An 18,790-nucleotide genomic window follows, 5' to 3' on the forward strand; every position below is an offset into this window, starting at 1 on the left:
CACCCCCAACGAGCAGCAGTAGCTATGTCAGGAGGAGAACACCTCCCACCAGCATAGCACTGTCCACACTGGCACTTCTGTTGGTGAAACTTATGCCACACAGGAAGGTGGTTTTTTCACACCCCCGAGCGACATAAGTTACACCAACAAAAGTGCTAGTGTTGACTTTGGCTACGTCTACATGTGAAAAGCCATTGTTTCAGATCTATGGGAAGAATGGATAAGGGGGAACAAAAAAAGAGGTGAAGCCAAACAATTTTAAAGTTGTATTTCAGATGGTTTATTGAATTTTAAAGAATTTGCCAACTCTACAAGTAAATATTTACAAGTGTTCTCAACAGGATCACACAACAAACCACATATTCCAAACACATAAGCAAACCAACCATGCCTATGTTGTCAGCTGTGGAAATGCTGTACTATTTCCAGAGCTCTGAAGCTCGATCAAGGGAAAATGCATCTTCTAATCATGGATTGGGACGGGTCACTAGGCTGCTTCTCATCCATCCCTTTGCTGTAAGAAAACAGAGCCTGTAGATCAGGCCCCCTTCCCCATGAATGCTGGCTTCTGTCCTCAAGTATGCACCCCCCACCGTGAGTCAATGATATAGTTACAAAGGATGCCAAGAGACCAGTGCTGGTAAGTGCTCAGAAACGCCTGGCTTGCACCTCCAATTCTTCCCCCTATTGAGGGGCATTTTATAGCCCCCAGGAGAAGATCAAGGTCTCGGTCTGTTGCTCCCTGCGCTGGCAATGCTGAAGAGCATGGGTACTGAACCTTGGCGAGCTGCTTTGTCATCAAATGGAGTCTCAGCCCAAACAACTGCAGTCCAACTTCCTGCTGCACTACACCACTGCCTCTTGAGTTAAGAGCATTGCAAAAAAAAAAACCAGTTCCATTTGAAACCATTTTCGATTTGCCCCGCTTGGCTGGCTGCTGAACCTAAGGCTTCTGAACATTTACTCAGCACTTTCCCTCCAACCCTTCTACTTAAAGGTCAGGTGTTCCTAAGATCAGTGCTCCTTTCCCTTCTGCAGGAGAGCATGAGACACTGATATCTAGACCTGCCCTTGTGTTATGTGAAACACCCGCGCAGTCTGGCTTATTTATCAGCATTCTGAGCATTACACTGTAGCTGCAGCATCTCCAGTTCTCAAAAATTCCTATGTTGCACTGCTTTGGCATTGCAGTATGGTAAACAGCCAAGAGCCATGCTCTGGCCTCAGCTCCATGTCCATGAATCCCAGGGTGGTCAATGGGAGTTCTGTGTATATAGCGGAGGGCAGCATGCTGGTAGTCTTGGTTGCAAAACTATACTAATTATTCTCTACAAAAAATACTAGATTACTCATATTTCTTTTCACTCCCCCACACCATGTTCAGACCCCTAAGTACATCTCAAAGCACATGGATGAGGGACTCCACTCCTGCTGAAGTCAGTGGTAGTGCTGCTTCATGAATGTCTTGACCAGCGCTAGTGTCAGGTGTCACACCAAAGAGAAAGCCCTGTTAGTGATGAGGCTCTTCAGTAAGGCTCTGGAAAGTGAACATTCACTGATCGGCAGCCAACGTCCTGACACTACTGCGGAGGAGGAGATCATTTATGACTCAAACACCATATACAGATGGATAATATATACAAAAAAACCATACATCAGGCTGTAGGTTGCTTATCAATGTCACAAGACTAGGGGATTGCATAGAGGTTCTCGTCTAGTGCACAATACATTTGAGGATTATTGTAAACTGTGACTTCATATTTTAGAAAGAGAAACGATCTTAAAAACAGAAGAGACTGCAACCAGCCCCCTTTTGCAAGTGTAATAGAAACAAACAAAAAAACCTAGGCGTCCAAATGCCATTCATGTAAAGAAAAGATACCGAGCAATATGGTCTGTTACAATCAGCATGCTTTAGTGACACAAACTACTCCTATGCTCTGAAAGTCAGAGTGCTAAAGAAGTGCAAGGCTGCTCGATTCGCCAGGAGGCAGTCATTTTCTTGAACCTATAAAAATCCAATTAAAACAAGCCACTCACTGCAAACAGCTCCATGTGAGATTTTTACAGGCATTGCACTCAGGGAATTCACAGTTGTTCCCTCAGCAGTCACAGCTTGGCTGCACTGAAAAACAAAGGGCAAAATTCTGCCTTCAAATAGGCACATGCAATTTCCAATGAAGTCAGTGGGGGCTATGTGCAACAGAGGGCGGAATTTGGACCACTGGAAGAGTTCAGTTACTGGGACGGATTCAGATTTAAGCTACGACGGTTTTACATCAGCACAAGAGAAACTAGAGTAAGGCTCATAACATGGAATTTCCTGACAAGAGGGCCTGTAAAAAAAACTCCAAGCACAAAGTTGGGGTGTTTTGGTTTTTAAAAAGGAAATTAAGACACCACACGCTGCAGTAGGTAATAGTGATAAGAGGTTCACCGGAATGAACTGGGAAGTAAATTTTAATGTTCTCTCCTGTTTACAGGATCACACAGCGAAACAGCTGTATTTGTTTCCTGGAGTAGCACAGCACATACATGCGCTTCTCACCATTACCATCTCTTCCGTACTGGCTCCTGCAAGGAGTTAATTTTGGTAACCCCGTGGTAATCTCACTTGCAGAAATGTTTGTAAACAGTTCAGCGGAGACCACTCTCCAGCCCTTATCTGGAGTGCCACAGTGTGGTGGAAGTGGGGCATTTCAAAGGTTTGGATCAGGCCCTGTTCAAGTCAGTGTTATCCGTGACTAAGGGGAGTTGGATCAAGCCTGTAGATGCTATTAAGTGCTTGAAACCTATCCGGGTTACTCGTTCTAATTAAGGGCTAAGTCCATGACAAGTCTGAAGTTCTGTTCATGCACTAACCTCTTTGTGCTCCTTGTTTTGAGGGCTAAAGTCTGCTGAGTTACATCAGTGAAATCCCACTAGGTTTACATGGGTGTTCATGCATGTGTACGTATCCCATGAACAACCTGGCTGCAGGAGTGTCATTTCAATGGGTGGTTTTATCACAGGGGTGCCCGTCTCCCTCTGGGAGCCCCATTTGACAGATGGGAACTGAGGCACTAAGGGTACGTTTACACAAAGCTTCCCAGCCTGGGCTGACAGGCTCAATCTAGGGGGGCTCACACTAGCACGCTAACCCTTCTCCCAAGTCTTCAGAGCCCAAGCCACCCCTTCCAAGGGCTGTCTACGGAGCTATTTTTAGAGCACTAGCATGAGCCCCTGTCTGTGGACCCAGAAGGGTCGCTGCTGTGGGCTGTGTCAACATACCCAGAGAGGCTAAGTGACTTGTCCAACGTCACACAAAGTTTGTGACAGAGTAGGGAGTTGAACCTGGTTTCCCTCATCCCGGGCCAGTGCCCCAACCACTGGGCCATCCTTCACCTATCACTGGTGCAACCTAGCAGAATTTAGCCCTAAAAACTGGTTTTGAAAACAAGGTGAAGGGGGAACGGTAGGGAGACTACTTCTTCCAAGCACACCCCACTCCCTTGTGTGATTAGTAGGATTGCGCTTCTTCGGGAACAAGAACTAGCCTTGGAAGAGTCAAGCCACAAGATACTTTTTTGTACTTCAAAAATGAGCTGCTAGCAAAAGTGCACTCTCAACCACAGCAGTGTCACTGCAATAAGACGAACAGAGAACTGCCTGTAATTTATACACTAGTGCCACAGGCACGCTTCTTAACAGGTCTCCCAGTAAAGAACAATCTAACTGGCACTTTACTACCTAATGCTCCCAGTTTGCAAAAAGTAAGTATTTAGTGCTTGTGAAAGTGAGCAACTTCAAATGTTACTGGGAGCCAGGTGTTCTGCAGTGCAAGCTTTCCCCACAGAGCTCTGCCAATACTTCTTAATCCTGACCTGTAATATACCCTACCATATTGCTGGCTTGGGCCTTTCTTGAGCAAAGATTTGTGGCAGACTCTGTTGCAATTTTATGGTGCCCTTACTACCGCTTAGGATGAAATCAGCCACCTCCTCTTCACCTGTAACCCACACTGGGATTTGAATTCTAGTCACCAAAGGTGAAAGGCTGCTCTACTAACTGAACGCATAACTAGCGCTCCTAATTAATATTTAAAATTAACAAGCTCACGAAGTGCAATTTAACACTCACAAAGCACTACTTATTACCACACACATACAAACACACACAGGAGTGGGGGCAGCATCTGGAAGCGTTATTTCTTCTCAACAGGTTGGACTTTCCCTTGATCTTCCACTTTTCTGATGGCAGCTTGGATAGCCTCTTGATCACCTAGAAACTGGTGACGGCCAAGAGGGCGCAGATTCTCATCGAGTTCAAGGAGCACAGGTATGCCAGTGGGGAGGGTAACATTAACTATATCCTCATCGGAGATGCCTGCAAAAAGAGAGAACAAAAAATGCCACACAGTTAAACCCAGCACAAGGCAACCTCCTGCCTTGAGATTGCCCCCAAGTATCTCCAAAGACGTTGGTCCACATTCTCTGCTGCGGCAGCGATCTGTTCAGCTAAGCAAGGAGTTGAGGCACAGGGGCCATTATGGCTTCTTGATTATCTGCCTGGCTCAACCCTAGCCCCAGTGCAGGTCAGCACTAACCTATGACAGTTGGCAACAGTTCCTAGGAGACTCTCAGCCAGCTGGAGCATGATATGGAGGGGTGGCATGGGAGCCAGCTAAACACACACTGGGGGACTTCCCTTCTGTGACCCAGAGAGCCCCTCAGTGCCAACTGGCAAAGTGCACACCATACCATAACTCACATCAGGCTGGACGCACTGTGTAGGATGTTATATGCAAACTGCTAAAAAGCTGGGCATTAATATTATTGCATGATTTATGTGCAGGTGGTGTATAAGGAATTACAGAGGTGTACTGGAACCATGTTCCTAAAGTGTGTTCAGCAAACAGTGCAAAAGTCCGCCCTAGACAAAGAAATGGTGTTTTGCCTGCATCCCTAGTGGAAACTGAGCAAGGTGAGGCCAGAAACAATGGAAGTACACTTACATAGAAGGTAAGCAAAGCTATCAAAACTAGCAAGTATAGGAGAGATTTCCCAATGAACGATCACAACAGGGGATGCGGTCTCTCCAGGAAGCCTGCCTGCCTCTGGAAACAGAGACAATGGCTGTTGGGAAACGGAAGGTGGAACAGAAAAGCCATTTTGGCATCTGTCACCTAAGAGACGCAAGGAGCCAGAGCCCTTGAAATGTGAGAAAGGTGGAACCTTCACCCAAAGGGACTGAAGTCTCTGGGAGCTGACTATAGGTGAGAAACCTACTTAGACAAAGACTGTAACTTGCTGAAGTAAACTTTAAGTCACTAGAAATCATGTTTTGTTGTTTGTAACCTTTCCTCTCTTTCAGTCTTACTTGAAATCACAGAAACCTATGTTCTTTGTTTATTAACTTATTCTCGTTTTCTTACAAAGCCCTCTCACCGTGCTGTTACACTGAAGTGAAGTACGTGTCTCCAGCTCACCTGACAGGCTGATGGGCCCTCTTTTGAGGCAGCAAACACAATACCTTTTTGTGAGTGTCCAGGAAGAGGGACTGGACACTGCAGAGAGACGTCTTTGGGGAACTTGGGAGCTAGGCAGGGTGGATTAAAAAAAAAAAAAAAAAAATCAAACTGGATAAAATGCTTTGAGGAAAAAAAAAAAAACTATCTAAAGATAGTTTTAATTAAGATACATTATAGCTCAAAGACATCTCATTGTGGAATAGGGATTATCAATTCTAATTCTATAGTATGAGACAATATATTCATATAATGTTTAAGAAAAGTTTGTAAATGAGTTTCAATAATTCATGGATTAGGGACCTAATCTTATGGGGTTCCAAGAACTTCTGTATAGATTATTTAGGTTAATCTTTCCATCAGCCCAATGGGACTCAGTGCTCAGTCTCGAAGATACTAGAGACGCTTAGTTTTACAATTCTCAAAACTGTGGATCTGTATCTCCAGATATAACATGCTTGTTAACAGCAAAAATGTTTTTAAATAAAATAAATAAATATAGAGAGGTGAGGTGAGAAACAACAGACCTCAACCCTATTGTCCCTCTGAAAATTTGTGTACACAGAGTCAATCCCTTACCTCTCTCTAAAAGTGCAAAGTTTCAAAAAGTTCAGTGACTAGAAGATGGTTGGGGGCGGAATAGATCTGGACAAGGAGAAAAAGTCTGGAGATAAAATGTGAGAAGGGAGGAACAGGCAGCAGAAACCAAAGTGAAACTGTTTGAGCAGCATATTCCAAAAGTCTTGAGGTCTTTCTGAGTGTAGCCTTCATTGATTTGAGATCTACCATAACATTCTTTCACTAGAAGGGAAAAACCTATAATGACAGCAGGTCATAAGAGACACCAATTTTGGGAATATTTTAATGAAGTTCCTCTACCTGTGGGTAAGACAGGCATGCGTACAAAATGCAAACAGTGCAACAAAAAAATGCAAGGCCTGGTTGCCCAAATGAAACATCATGTGAAGTGTTCCTTCTCAGGAGGAAGCTGCGTTGAAGATGAGGAAAGGAACATGTCTGAACATGCAGGATCTTCAGGTTGGTAAACTTTTTTATTTCAGACTTCTTTCTTAAGGACTGCCTGTCGTCCCTCTGGACTACTCTTGAATTCTCATGTTTGAGAAAAAAATATAGTTTTTACTCTACGGTACTGTCATTTTAGATGCAGTTGTGATAAAAAATAAATAGCTGAAATAGGCAGATCCTCCTTTTACAATTTCACCTTTAAAGTAGTACTGTCAGTGAATGCAATGAGTAATACTAAATGAGCAGTATGGTAATAATAATTAAACAACCGCATTGACTTATTTTGTTTAGGAGAATCCATCCTCAACATACAGGATTCTGAAGACTCTCCACCTTCAAGATCACCATCATTTTCTATAGTTTCAGAGTTATCTACCAATGATAGCGTTTCAGTCACATCATATGTCACACATAGCCACAGTATATCACCTGTAGCAAAAAAGAAAAAAACCTCCAACATCCAGAAACAACCATAAATAGATTTGTGATGAGAACCAGCAGATTACACAAAGAGGTAATTGATGAAAAAATTGCCCTGTTTGTTTATGCAACAAACTCTCCTTTCCGTATGATTGAGAACCCACACTTCATTAACATGGTTCAGTCATTAAGACAGGATGCAGTCCACCCAGAGATGTCGCAGGCAAATTGCTGGATAAAGTGTATGAAAGAGAAATTGAGCAGTTTGCAAAAAGGTCTAGAGTGTGAAATTGTTAACCTGAGTCTTGATGGGTGGAGCAATGTCCACAATGTCCATCCTGTTATATGTGCTTGTGTGACAACAGAAGAAGGGAATGTCTTCCTTACGGAAACAATTGATATATCAGGAAATGCACACACAGCAGAATACTTACAAGAAGTACCAGTAAAAGCTATAACAAACTGTGAAAAAAAATTCAAATGTCTAGCACGCAGCTTGGTCACAGACAATGCTGCAAATGTATCCAACATGAGAAGAAATTATTTAGGAGAGAGTGAAGAGTGTCCCAAGCTAACAACATACAGTTGCAGTGCTCATTTGATGCACCTCCTAGCCAAAGACTTCAGTGTTCCGGAAATAACGGCTAATGTTGTTGAAATTGCAAAATACTTCCCTAACACCCACTTTGCAGCAGCTGCTCTGAAAAAAGTGGGAGGAACCAAACTAACTCTCCCACAAGACGTGCAACGGAACTCAGTAGTGGACTGTTTTCAGCACTATATCAAGAACTGGCCTAATCTGATGACAGTTTGTGAACAAAATCATGAAAAAACAGATGGCACTGTCAAAGTCCTCAACATTGGGCTTAAGAGAAATGTTGAACACATGCTGAGTACCCTGAAGCCTATTTCTGTAGCCTTGAACAAAACGCAGGGAAACAGCTGTTTTATTGCTGACGCTGGTGAAATTTGGAAGGAACTGAGTGAGATCTTAAAAAGAGAAATCGGCAATGAGAGTTAAATTACAAGCATTAAAAAGATGAATGGGACAAGCACTATCTCCAGCTCGTTTTCTTGAAAATATTCTCAATACTCGGTACCAGGGTCAAACCTTAACTGCTGAAGAAGAGGAGCTGGCTAGGACATGGACATCCAGCAATCATCCCTCCATAATGCTAACTATAATAAACTTCAGAGCTAAGGGTGAACCATTCAAGAAACAGATGTTTGCTGATGATGTTTTAAAGAAAGTCACACCAGTGAACTGGTGGAAGTCACTTAAGCACTTGGATTCCGAGACTGTTGAAGTGATCATCTCACTTTTAAGAGCAGTAGCTTCTTTTGCCAGTGTAGAAAGAATATTTTCTTCCTTTGGACTAATTCATTCCAAACTGAGAAATCTTTTGGGACCTGAAAAAGCAGGAAAGCTTGTTTTTCTTTTCTAGATTATGAACAAACAGGAAAATGAAGATGAAGACGACGGAGTTAGCTGCAGAAGCCAATATTTTAAGTTTCTCATGTTGACCTGGCTGACATAAGCGATTTAATTTTTGTTTTTTAAAAAAAAATTTGATTTAACTATTTTAGTTAAAACAAACCTGATTTTAAAAAACTTGAATGTTTAATTTCAAAAATTCATATGCTTGTTTTGTTAAAATATTATGTTTGCTGTTGAATACATAATGTTGTTGTTTTAGTTAAACTAAAACAATTTAAATATCTTTCTGGTGATGTTCTCCTCCTAATACAGCATGGCAAGAAAATCCTCCAAATATTAGGGATAGCTCAGTGGTTTGAGCATTGGCCTGCTAAACCCAGGGTTGTGAGTTCAAACCTTGAGGGGGCCATTTCGGGATCTGGGGCAAAAATTGGGGATTGGTCCTGCTTTGAGCAGGGAGGTTGAACTAGATGACCTCCTGAGGTCCCTTTCAACCCTGATATTCTATGATTTGCCTGTTGAATTGGAGATATTTATGAAGTCACTGGGAGGTGAACGATTTGCTTCAATTACCATTGGTAAATGAAATAACCAAACAATCATTCCTTTTCTGATATAGCTGTAAAACTAATCTGAAAAGTTTTCAAAAATCCATTACTTTAAAAATGTATAGTGTGTACCTTCTAAAAATGAAACCTACATCCATCTGAGTTGTGAAGAATGTGTACAGTATTAAGGTTATAACAACCAACAAGAATGCATTTTTATGTAGAAATCCATGATTAAATAGAGTCCTCCTGAGTAGTGATTTAAATCATGATTTAAATCAAATCCACCCTGAAGCTGGGGTTCACTGATTGTTACCTGCAAGGCAAAGTTTGGACTGGCAGCGTCCTGAAGCTGACACACAACAGCAGCAACAGCAGCAAAGTTCACTCAAACTTGGGCAGAGCAGTAACACAGTGGCTTGCAGTTTTGGCTGACCTGAACAGGATGTCAGCCCACAACGGGGGAATTCCCAGCAGAGGAAATTAAATCAGTTCTCTCCCTCTTTGGGCCACTTAAGTGAGGCAGGGAAGAGAATCTGCCTGCAAAAAACACACATCTTTCTTAGAGGCGGCTCTTTGGAACAGGGACTTCCCCCTCCCCTGCTCCCCACGGCATGTCTGCACAGTGCACAGCAGGGCAGGGCGCTGATCCTTAATTGGTGCCCAAAGGCGCTACTGCAGTATGAAACAAACAACCTCTACTACACAATCAACTTGTCAGTCCCTTTGAGGGGACTATTCAAGATTGCCCCCTTTGTTTTTCAAACCCTGCATTTTCCAGCTTCTCTCATAAACCTGGTCTACAAAGAAAGACTTAGTTCTCCCGCTATTAGGGTGCGCCTACACTGGGAATTTACAGTGGCATAGACACATCTCCCATGGCTGTGAAAAATCCACGCTCCCCGAGCGATGGAGTTAAACTGACCTAACCACACACCCCCCACTCTACCCTAGACAACACTAGGCTGACAGAAGATTCTTCCAGCAACCGGTCTAGTGCCTCTCAGGGAAGCAGATTATCTACCCTGATGGGAGAACCCCTCCTGCCGGCACTGCTGGTATCTACAGTGACGTGTGATAGCGGCGCAGCTGTAGGCCTACCCTTGGCCTAGTACCGACACAACTCCACCACAGCACTACCAGAACCAGGGCTTGTCTACACTTCAAACGCCACAGCAGCAGAGCTGCACCAGCGCCACTCCAGTGCTTCGGTGTAGACACTACCGACGCCGAGGGGAGGGATTCTCCCATCAGCATAGGTAATCCACCTCCCTGAGAGGCAGTAGCTAGGTCTACGGAAGAATTCTTCTGTCCAGCTAGTGTTGTCTATACCAGGGGTTAGGTCAACTTAACTACATCCCTCGGGAGTGGAGATTTCACACCCTGAGCACCATAGCTGGGTCATCCTAACTTTAGTGTAGGCCAGGCACAGACTTTTGTGCCAGACCTAGACAACATGGTAGTAAGAACACTTGTGCCCACCCTACATGACTGCTCCCACTGCTGCCAGATCAACAGCGAGAAAATTGCTAGAGTAAAGGGAGCCTTATTTCTGTCTCCATGTGTTTGTGCTAACCGCCACAGACAACTGGTGACGAGTCTTCTCTGCAGCTGCCGCCATCTGAAGCGGTTTTCCCCATCTCTTTCCACCTTGTTGACTCTACAAAAGTGGTTATTTCTCTCCTACTTTTATTGAAGTCCACCTCTTTTTAATTCTAAAGCATTTTGGGGATAGAGATTCTATGAGACAGACTACACAATAAAGCTGTATTGGACTGGTCACAAAAATCACGAGAAAAAAACCCTCAATCAGTCCAACTTCCCACACACCAGCCTGCACACACCAAACAGACAGCTGAAAACCAGGATTTAAATGTAGCCAGAGTCTCATTGTGGGTTGTTTTTACGTAATGGGTAAAATTTTCAAAAGCATCTGAGTGATTTTGGAGCCTAAGTCCCCTTGACTTTCAACGAGACTTAGGGTATGTCGACACTCTTGAGCTGGAAGGTGTAAATTCCAGCTCCAGGAGACGCACCCACGCTAGCTTTGCTCAAGCTAGCGTATTAAAAACCAGCGTAGCCACAGTGGGGTGAGCAGTTGGAGGGACTAGTTGTTTTATGCTATTTTTAGAGCTGGAATTTGCACCTCCAACTTTAAGTGTAGACATGTCCTTTGGCTCCTATGTAATCATGAACGTACTTGTGAAAATTTTGCCCCATGTCTGCACACACTCTCTTGCACAGATTTTTTGTGGGGAGGAAATGTAAGTGGTTGATAAGGTCTTGGATCCCCTTTAGGAAAGCAGATTGTAATTGGAAAGCTAGGTAGCCTGAAGCAATACAAGTTCAAAAAATAAACAACGAACTTTCTAAACAGACTAACATGCCAAACAGACAAAGGGACAAGAGGCAAAGTACAGGTGAGCAGCTAAGAAAACAGAAAGCTCTCACAGAACCAAGGGGTATAAAATGATTCTCACATTAGGTGGAAGGAAATGACCAACATATAAAGAGTCAAGACATTCACAGCAGCACTGTTACCATGAGTGCAGGGAAAACACAGTTCAAGTTGTGATCAATCAATTGCTTTAATAAAAAAGCGTTTACTTCATTTAGAGCTCTCCATTGTTTGAGAGACTTTCAGAGCAGTCACACAATAAAATCACTTTGCCCATGGGAACAGGATAGCAGATTAACCCTAACAGGATACGTATATAGCTCCATAACTGTATGCTCCTTTAATACAAAAAAAAAAAAATAGCTAAAACAAAAAGTAAAGTTCACAGATCTCATGAGCAAATCTAATTTGTTTTTATAATGGTGCCCTGATATACTCTAAGTTTGTGATTTCAGTGTGAACTGAAGCAAGACTATTGTTGCAAATGACAGAGACCCAAAATTCAGGAGGATGTATGCAGCTGGAGAGATGTTCATATAAATCCTTGCAAAATGCAAGCACCAAGTTTCTCACAGCTTTACTTGCTACCCTATAACTGATCAAAGTCAGTGTGTAAGACAGTAGGACACTGGCTGAGAACAGACGAGTTCTAAGCAACAGCTCCAAGAACCTCAGAGAGACCATTCCATTCTGAGAGCATACTCTTACGTCAATAAACTTTTAGAACTCCCATGCAGAAACTCTGGGCTGCTATATTTTTCATTTAAATAAAGACTGTAGGACACGAGGTTTGTAGTCAAGGTTTTGCGTTTGTCATGCTAAGGATTTCAACAACAACAAAAAAATCACTCATCCTAAAGCATCCTTAAGCACTGATCTATAAACCAAATTCACCCCGATGTAAACGTGCAGATTAACTGACTTCCTTATATAAGGCCAAATTCTCCTTGTCTATAAGTGAGGAATTGCTGCGTGTCCTCCTCTAAAATTCAGCCATTATGAGGTGAAAAACACAGACTGCTGAGAATCACATAGCATAGCAAAGGGGAATTTAGATAGGCAGCATGTCTTTGCCTAAACCAGAATTTGGGCAGGACATTTGTTTTAAACACTCTTCAAAAGAATATGTGGGATCTTAAATGCCTATAAATGCTCAGAGAGACAAGGTGGGTTAGGTGAAAACCAACACCACTGCAAGTAAGTGCTCAGGACCCCTATTTTATACCTCTTACAAAAAACACAGTATCCTCTCTGCAACTAGAGTGTCCACCAGTACCATGCTGGAGCATTATGTACTGATCAAAAGGAAAAGTGCCACCACAGCACTTGCTGCAATGTCTGGGTTTGTTCCCTACAAATCTCCCACCTAAGACCATGTCTACAGGTACAGTCCTGCAGCAGTACGGATACAGCTGCAGTGCATCTGGTGAAGACACTCCATGCAGACAGGAGCTCTCGTTGACATAAAAAGCCCACCTCCGGCGAGCAGCAGAAGCTGTCAACAGGAGCAGCTCTCCCTGTGCACACAAGTGCTTATGTCAGTGTCACTAGCAACATTCAGGCAGGTGGAACGTTCACACCCCTGAGCTACACAAGTTTTGCCAACATAAGCCATGTCTATTCCACAGCCTAAAAAATGCCCAGACTGTTTAGATCAGTGATTCTCAAACTGTGGTCCACGGACCTTTCCCTCTAATGTGTGCGCCTGGGTGGCCACACACGAGAGAATGAAGGGCCACCCACCTAATTAGTGGAGCCGCGCAGGCATGGCTCCATTAATTAGATGCCTGGACCCTGGAGAAGACACACATGTAAGGTGAGGTGGTGGCCTTGTGGGAAATAAGGGGTTGGTGGGTGGAATTTGGGACATGCAGAGCTGCAGCGGCCAGAGAAAGAGAGAGTCAAACTTTCCCCAGCTCCAGGGCTGAGGCTGCCAGGGAGAGACCCCCCTCCTTTCCCAGCCCCAGCTCGGGGCCTGCTGCGGCAGGGAAGAGAGGGCACACCCATCACATTAGAAAGGTAAGACTATGGATATTAAAATATAAGTGGTGTGCTTTTAATTGTAGAACAAAAAAATATTAAGGGTTTTTTTTAATATAGTGCTTTTATCCAAAGTGCTTTACAATAATTAGCGAACAGTACAAACATTTGGAAAAATCATTAAGTGGTTCGCAGAGACCCTCAGCAATTTTCAAGTGGGCCGGGAACATCAAAGTTTGAGAACCACTGGTTTAGATTCTGCTGCCACCTGACAAGATCACAGCTAAAGGTGAGAGGTGAAGGTTGAGGAGAGAAGAAGGGGAAGAAATCCAAGAGAGGTGCTTCACAGCTGCTGCCTTACTTATAGCACAGTGAGAGTATTTGCACATGGGAACCCTTTACTCAGAAAGTAAGATATTTATTCAGCACATTGGGCACCCATTTCAGTTAAATGCTGAAAACTGCACAGTTAAAATCCAAGAGGCCTTCCAGCCAGCCAGGCTGATAAGACACTGAACAGAAATCAAGACACTGGAAACATGCCACTCTGACTAGCATAAGTGTCAGGGAAAGCTGCTATCCAGTTACTTCACACACAGTAACACAAGCCAAATGACCTTTTACTGCACTTCTACATCCATACCAGTCCATGTTGAGATCCCATCATCTCTCCCCATCTAAGCAGGGTGAGATAAGGTCAGTAGTTGAACACCAGCCCTCCAAGAATACCTAGGTGCTGCAGGAAGTAATACTTATGATTCAGTAGGTAGGACTCATTCCTCAGAGTTAATACCAAGCCAGTGTCCCAGCACAATGTTAGTGGGGGTGTGGTCTTTCAGGAGTCTTAAGGGTAAGATTTTGCCTACTCATGGTCACTTGCAAATTAGGGATGTAAAATGTTAACTGGTAAGCATTAGTCTTACCAGTTAACCCACCTTAACTGTTAACCCCCGCGCCAGCCAGTCCAAGCAGCGCCAGCCAGCCCTTTAATCAGTTAACCATTTTTTTTTAAATTTATCGCTTAAACGGTTAACTTTTTAAATGGTATTTACATCCCTACTTGTAATCCTACAGCACAGCACTTGTGTCTTGGGGAGAGTCCAACCTAGATAATTGCATTCTGCCTACCTAAAATTCCTCCTGAAATTTCAAGTGGGCATTCTATTCTCTAATTCCTGTCCCCTAGTGTTGTGTGATGGTTTTGTATGCTATTAAACAGGCACCACCATCCACCTCAGTGATGGCAGCATTTCAGCACCCATTTCAGGAGCAGGTGAAGTAAGTGATCCCTACTTCATAAAGCACTTTGGAGCGAGAAGGTCTAAAGTTATTGCAATGTTGTATCAGAGCTAATTTCCAAGCACATTTATTTATGCTACCAAATTTGATCCACTGAAACCCACCAGACCGCACAAGTGTGAAAGGTTTCTTACGCTATTATCCTTCTACAATGTTCTAGAAATAAACCTTTGTTTGAGGTTTATTCCTATAAGAGATTTACCCCCTTGCAGTACACGTCACCCTGCAGGCTTAAGGACACACTTGGAGCCAGATTCCAGCCTCTGCTCCAGACCCTTTACAAAGTTTACATCACTGACAGCACAAGGTTGTCTAATTGGGGCATCTGAGGTTCACTCCGCAAGGGAACAAGGACACAGCACTTGCTGGATAAGCAGAAATCACTACTGGAATAAACTTTTGTTTAATGGGTAACTCATACAAATTACTGCTCTGAAACATTTCTGTTTAGGAAAATATTTTAGATGGGCATTGATTGCACGGGATTTCCGGCCATCCAAAAGTTACTCATTTTCAAGAGTCAGTCCAGCTTGTCTCACCTGCTTTTAATAAGCAACCTACGTATTTCAAAACCACTATGAGGTCATTGTCTTACTGTTCAATGGACTTTCCTTCCATCTCTATGGTCACAGCAAAACAAAACATAACAAGCACACCAAATATCTGCCCCAATTAAGCAGTCCTTGCACCCACACTGCATCTATGGGACATGATTCTTCAGAGAGAATGTACAGTATTTTGCACAGTACTAATCCAATTCCCTGACAGCTTCACACAGTTGCAACCCCATTAATGGCTAGTGCAGAATTTGACCAAGGATGTTTAGATTATTAAATGAGGCTTCAATGTATTATTCCTGTTGGCAGTATGTAGGGGGCCAGACCTGGATCTCATTACACAGAGAACTCCATTAAAAAGTCTAGATTTAAATAGTTATAACAGCAGAGTCTGGCCACTAATCTTTATGGTATGCAAATTGCTTTAGTGAGATTGAGGAGGCAAAATGAAGGACATATTTATATTAATGTAGCAAGTTATAGAACACTCCTGAGGGCATTCTGTGCCAAAACATTAAAAATGCTGCACATGAGATTTTAAAATTCTGCAAATTTTGTCAAATAAACATGGAGGCTCCAGCATGGCATTGGGGAGCATAGGCCACTGGCTGCACAGAGGTGGGAGATCACTGTGCAGCTTTGCCCCCACTCCCAGGGCACAGACTCAGCAGTGAGGCTGCACCCAAACCCGACCCAGCACAAGGACCGGGCCTGCCCCAGAAACACCCCAGGGCCCTGCCCCTCTGTGCCAGGTGCACCAGGTGTGAGCAGGCAGGCTCAGCAAGGCAGGAAACAAGTTTGAAGGTGTTTAGTGTGGAAGGATCCAGTTGTGGGCTGAAAGGGTTCTGTGTGGGGCAATCTGGGTGTGGAGGGGATCTGGGTGCAACTGTAATGGGACTTTGAAGGGTGGTCCAGCTGAAGGAGGTTGGGGTTCAGTGGGAGGGGTTGGGTTGATAGAACTCATCAGGGGGGTCTGGATGGGAGGGGAGGGTTCAGATGCTGGGGAAGTGGGGCTTGTCAGGGGGGAGTAAGGCTTGTCAGGATGGCCTGGGTACAAGGGTCTGGAGGATTGGGGAGCAGCTCCCTGTACAGGGATCCCTCCCACTGCAGCTGAGGAGTGATGGGTGTAGGAAGCTTGGGGGGTGGGGGTGGAGGAAGAGAGTTTGCAGAGCTTCCTAGAGCCAGAGGAGAAATCTGGCATTGGTCTGACACAGCCCTGCATGCCATTCAGGGGAAGAGGAAGTTCCACCCTTCCCAGCCCAGCCGGGACTAGCAGCTGAGCCCAGCGCAGGGTAGGAGCCAACAGCCAGGTCTTCCCCAATCCTGCCCAACAGTGATTTACTTCTCTGCCAGTTTCCCTGGGCACCCGAAACATACTGCTGGGAAGGGTCACATGACCACTCTTGTGGCTTCTCTGTCAGAAAGTCATTTTTCTTCAGGGAAGCAAAGAAATCTGCAGAGGACATAAATTCTGTGCATGTGCAGTGGTGCAGAATTCCCCCAGAAGTAACAGAAATAGGTCTTACTCCCCTCACCCAGAAGATTTGTTTTTGTATAGGCTTGGAGGGAAGACATGTCCCGTCATTGTGCTAGGATGGCAGTGCTATCTTTCAGATGGACCGGGACATTGATACCTTGACCACGTGTGATGGTCAAAGAACCCATCATAGTACTAGCACATGGTGGGGCGTTAAGCCAATGTCCTGGAAAAATCCTGTTTAAGAGAACTACATTCTGCCTCCATAAAATTTTCCTCCTGCAGGCCAAACTTTAAGGAGTCTGAAATCTGCCATTGACTAACAACAACATTAATTACAAGCTAGCCACGGAGGGACCCAGAGCATTGACACAGCACAGCCCAACATAGCAATCCACAGCTAGCATCTGGCAATATTGCCAAGCCTGGGAGTTCAGGTACAGAAAAGAAGACACCCCAGCCAAATAAGTCCATGAGACTTATTGCCAACACAAGTGTAAGAAGGCATGCTCTGTCCTCACCCTCTGCTGCCCAGAAACCACTCAGACTCTCCAGTGCATAGCACCTCCACATTATTTTCTCACCACCAACCTGAATACAATCTTGTGCAGGAAAGTTTTTACAGTGGTTTCTCACCCTTTCCCATAGGGCTAGAGAAACAGATCTCTTCCCTTGGAATCTCAGAGCAACTGAGTTAGGAGAACTCCGTATATCTCCCTCCACCTCCCACTCAGCTGATGGTTAATTGGTTCATCAGTCCCCAGACTGATCAGCTAATTAATCACATTCCCCAATCAGCCTTCTCCAGAGGAACTTATTGGTGCCTAGGGGTACAGCTACACAGCAAAGAAAAATCCACCACTAGCCCATGCCAGCAAATGCAGGCTCATGGCACTCAAGCTGCGAGGCTATTCCGTTGCTGTGTAGACTTCTGGGTTTAGGCTAAAGCCCAAGCTCTGATACCCTCCCACCCTGACAAGTCCTAGAGCCCAGGCTCCAGCCTGAGCCCAGAAGTCTACACAGCAATGGAACCGTCCCCGAGTCCTGTAAGCCTGAGTTGGCTGGCATGGGCCAGCCCTGGGTTTTTCTTTGCTGTGTAGACATACCCCAATATACCTACACAGGTATACCTACATACCTGCGTAGACATGATCAGAGGGCTGGCTCACTTGTTAGCCTCCAGCACTCAGTCATACCAGGGTTCACACACAGATCATTCCCTGCACATGTGCCCTTCCTGTATGTACATTTCAGCTCCATTAGCATAATGTCCTGAGCACAGAAGAAAACAAAGGAAGGTGCTACACTCCCTGCCTGCCAATTGAGAAGCACTGCTTCAGACTCTGGTAAGTTGCTGTCCTCTGCTGCCGACAGCCCATCCCAAGAGCTTGAGTTTCCTGGCCCAGTCTGATAGTGAGCAACCCAGCCTGCTTTGTGCCATGCCTGCAGTTTCAACAGGATACAGTATTTTTTTCTTCATTGCCTGTCCTGACGACTGCACAGCACTGTTAAACAGCAACTGGGTTTTACCCCAGAGGAGGCTGCATTTCAGTGAGGAGCCAAGCAGAGAACAGTGCCTCCCAGAAGCGTATGTGGCTGTCCCCTCTCATCCACATGGAAGGGAAACTCAGCTACTCCTGCAATACCTGTATCCAGAAGGAGCACTCTCTGGGCCCACAGGGAGGAAAGAGTGTCGGCTGGGAAGGGATGTAGAAGGTTCCTTATGTAAGGCTTACACAGCAAAGCTAACAGCTGGGTCTCTTTTCCAGAAGCCCCTCTGCAAGTTGTCCCCTTGAAAATATACTTTAGGACTACTCACAGTAAGCACTTCACCTGGGAGCGTTTCCATGGTGGGGCTCTCATAGAAAGTCCTCAAAGTCTGAAGCCCCAGTTATCAGGAAAAATGCAACAGATTCCTCTTAAATACTTCCACAAAGGATCTCCTGTGTGCACCCCACCTTCACACTTAAGCAGTGAAGGAAATCCAGCCTTTGAAGTCAGATTGCTGTAGTGCTACTAAATCTTAGCCTCACCACCTCTGGCCTTTAACTAAACACATGTTATCTGGTCATGTTGTATGTCCTTTTCATTAATTTCTATTTTTATTTCCTCCTCCTCTCAAAAACACAATGTAGATATAC

At 44.4% G+C, this 18,790-nt stretch overlaps 1 protein-coding gene across 3 annotated transcripts in view; it reads right to left on the minus strand.

Annotated features, from left to right (window-relative positions):
- Positions 1–256: 256 nt before the first annotated feature.
- The window catches only part of BPGM (bisphosphoglycerate mutase), a 33,276-nt gene continuing 14,742 nt past the window's right edge, over positions 257–18,790 (minus strand). For all 3 annotated transcript variants that reach the window (XM_077826871.1, XM_077826863.1, XM_077826854.1), the window contains one exon: positions 257–4,365. In XM_077826871.1, the coding sequence (XP_077682997.1) occupies positions 4,184–4,365 (182 nt within the window). In that variant the 3' untranslated portion in view covers positions 257–4,183. The remainder of the gene's footprint in view (positions 4,366–18,790) is intronic.

This window comes from Eretmochelys imbricata, chromosome 1 (assembly GCF_965152235.1).
Source record: "Eretmochelys imbricata isolate rEreImb1 chromosome 1, rEreImb1.hap1, whole genome shotgun sequence".
Taxonomy (NCBI): Eukaryota; Metazoa; Chordata; order Testudines; family Cheloniidae; genus Eretmochelys; species Eretmochelys imbricata.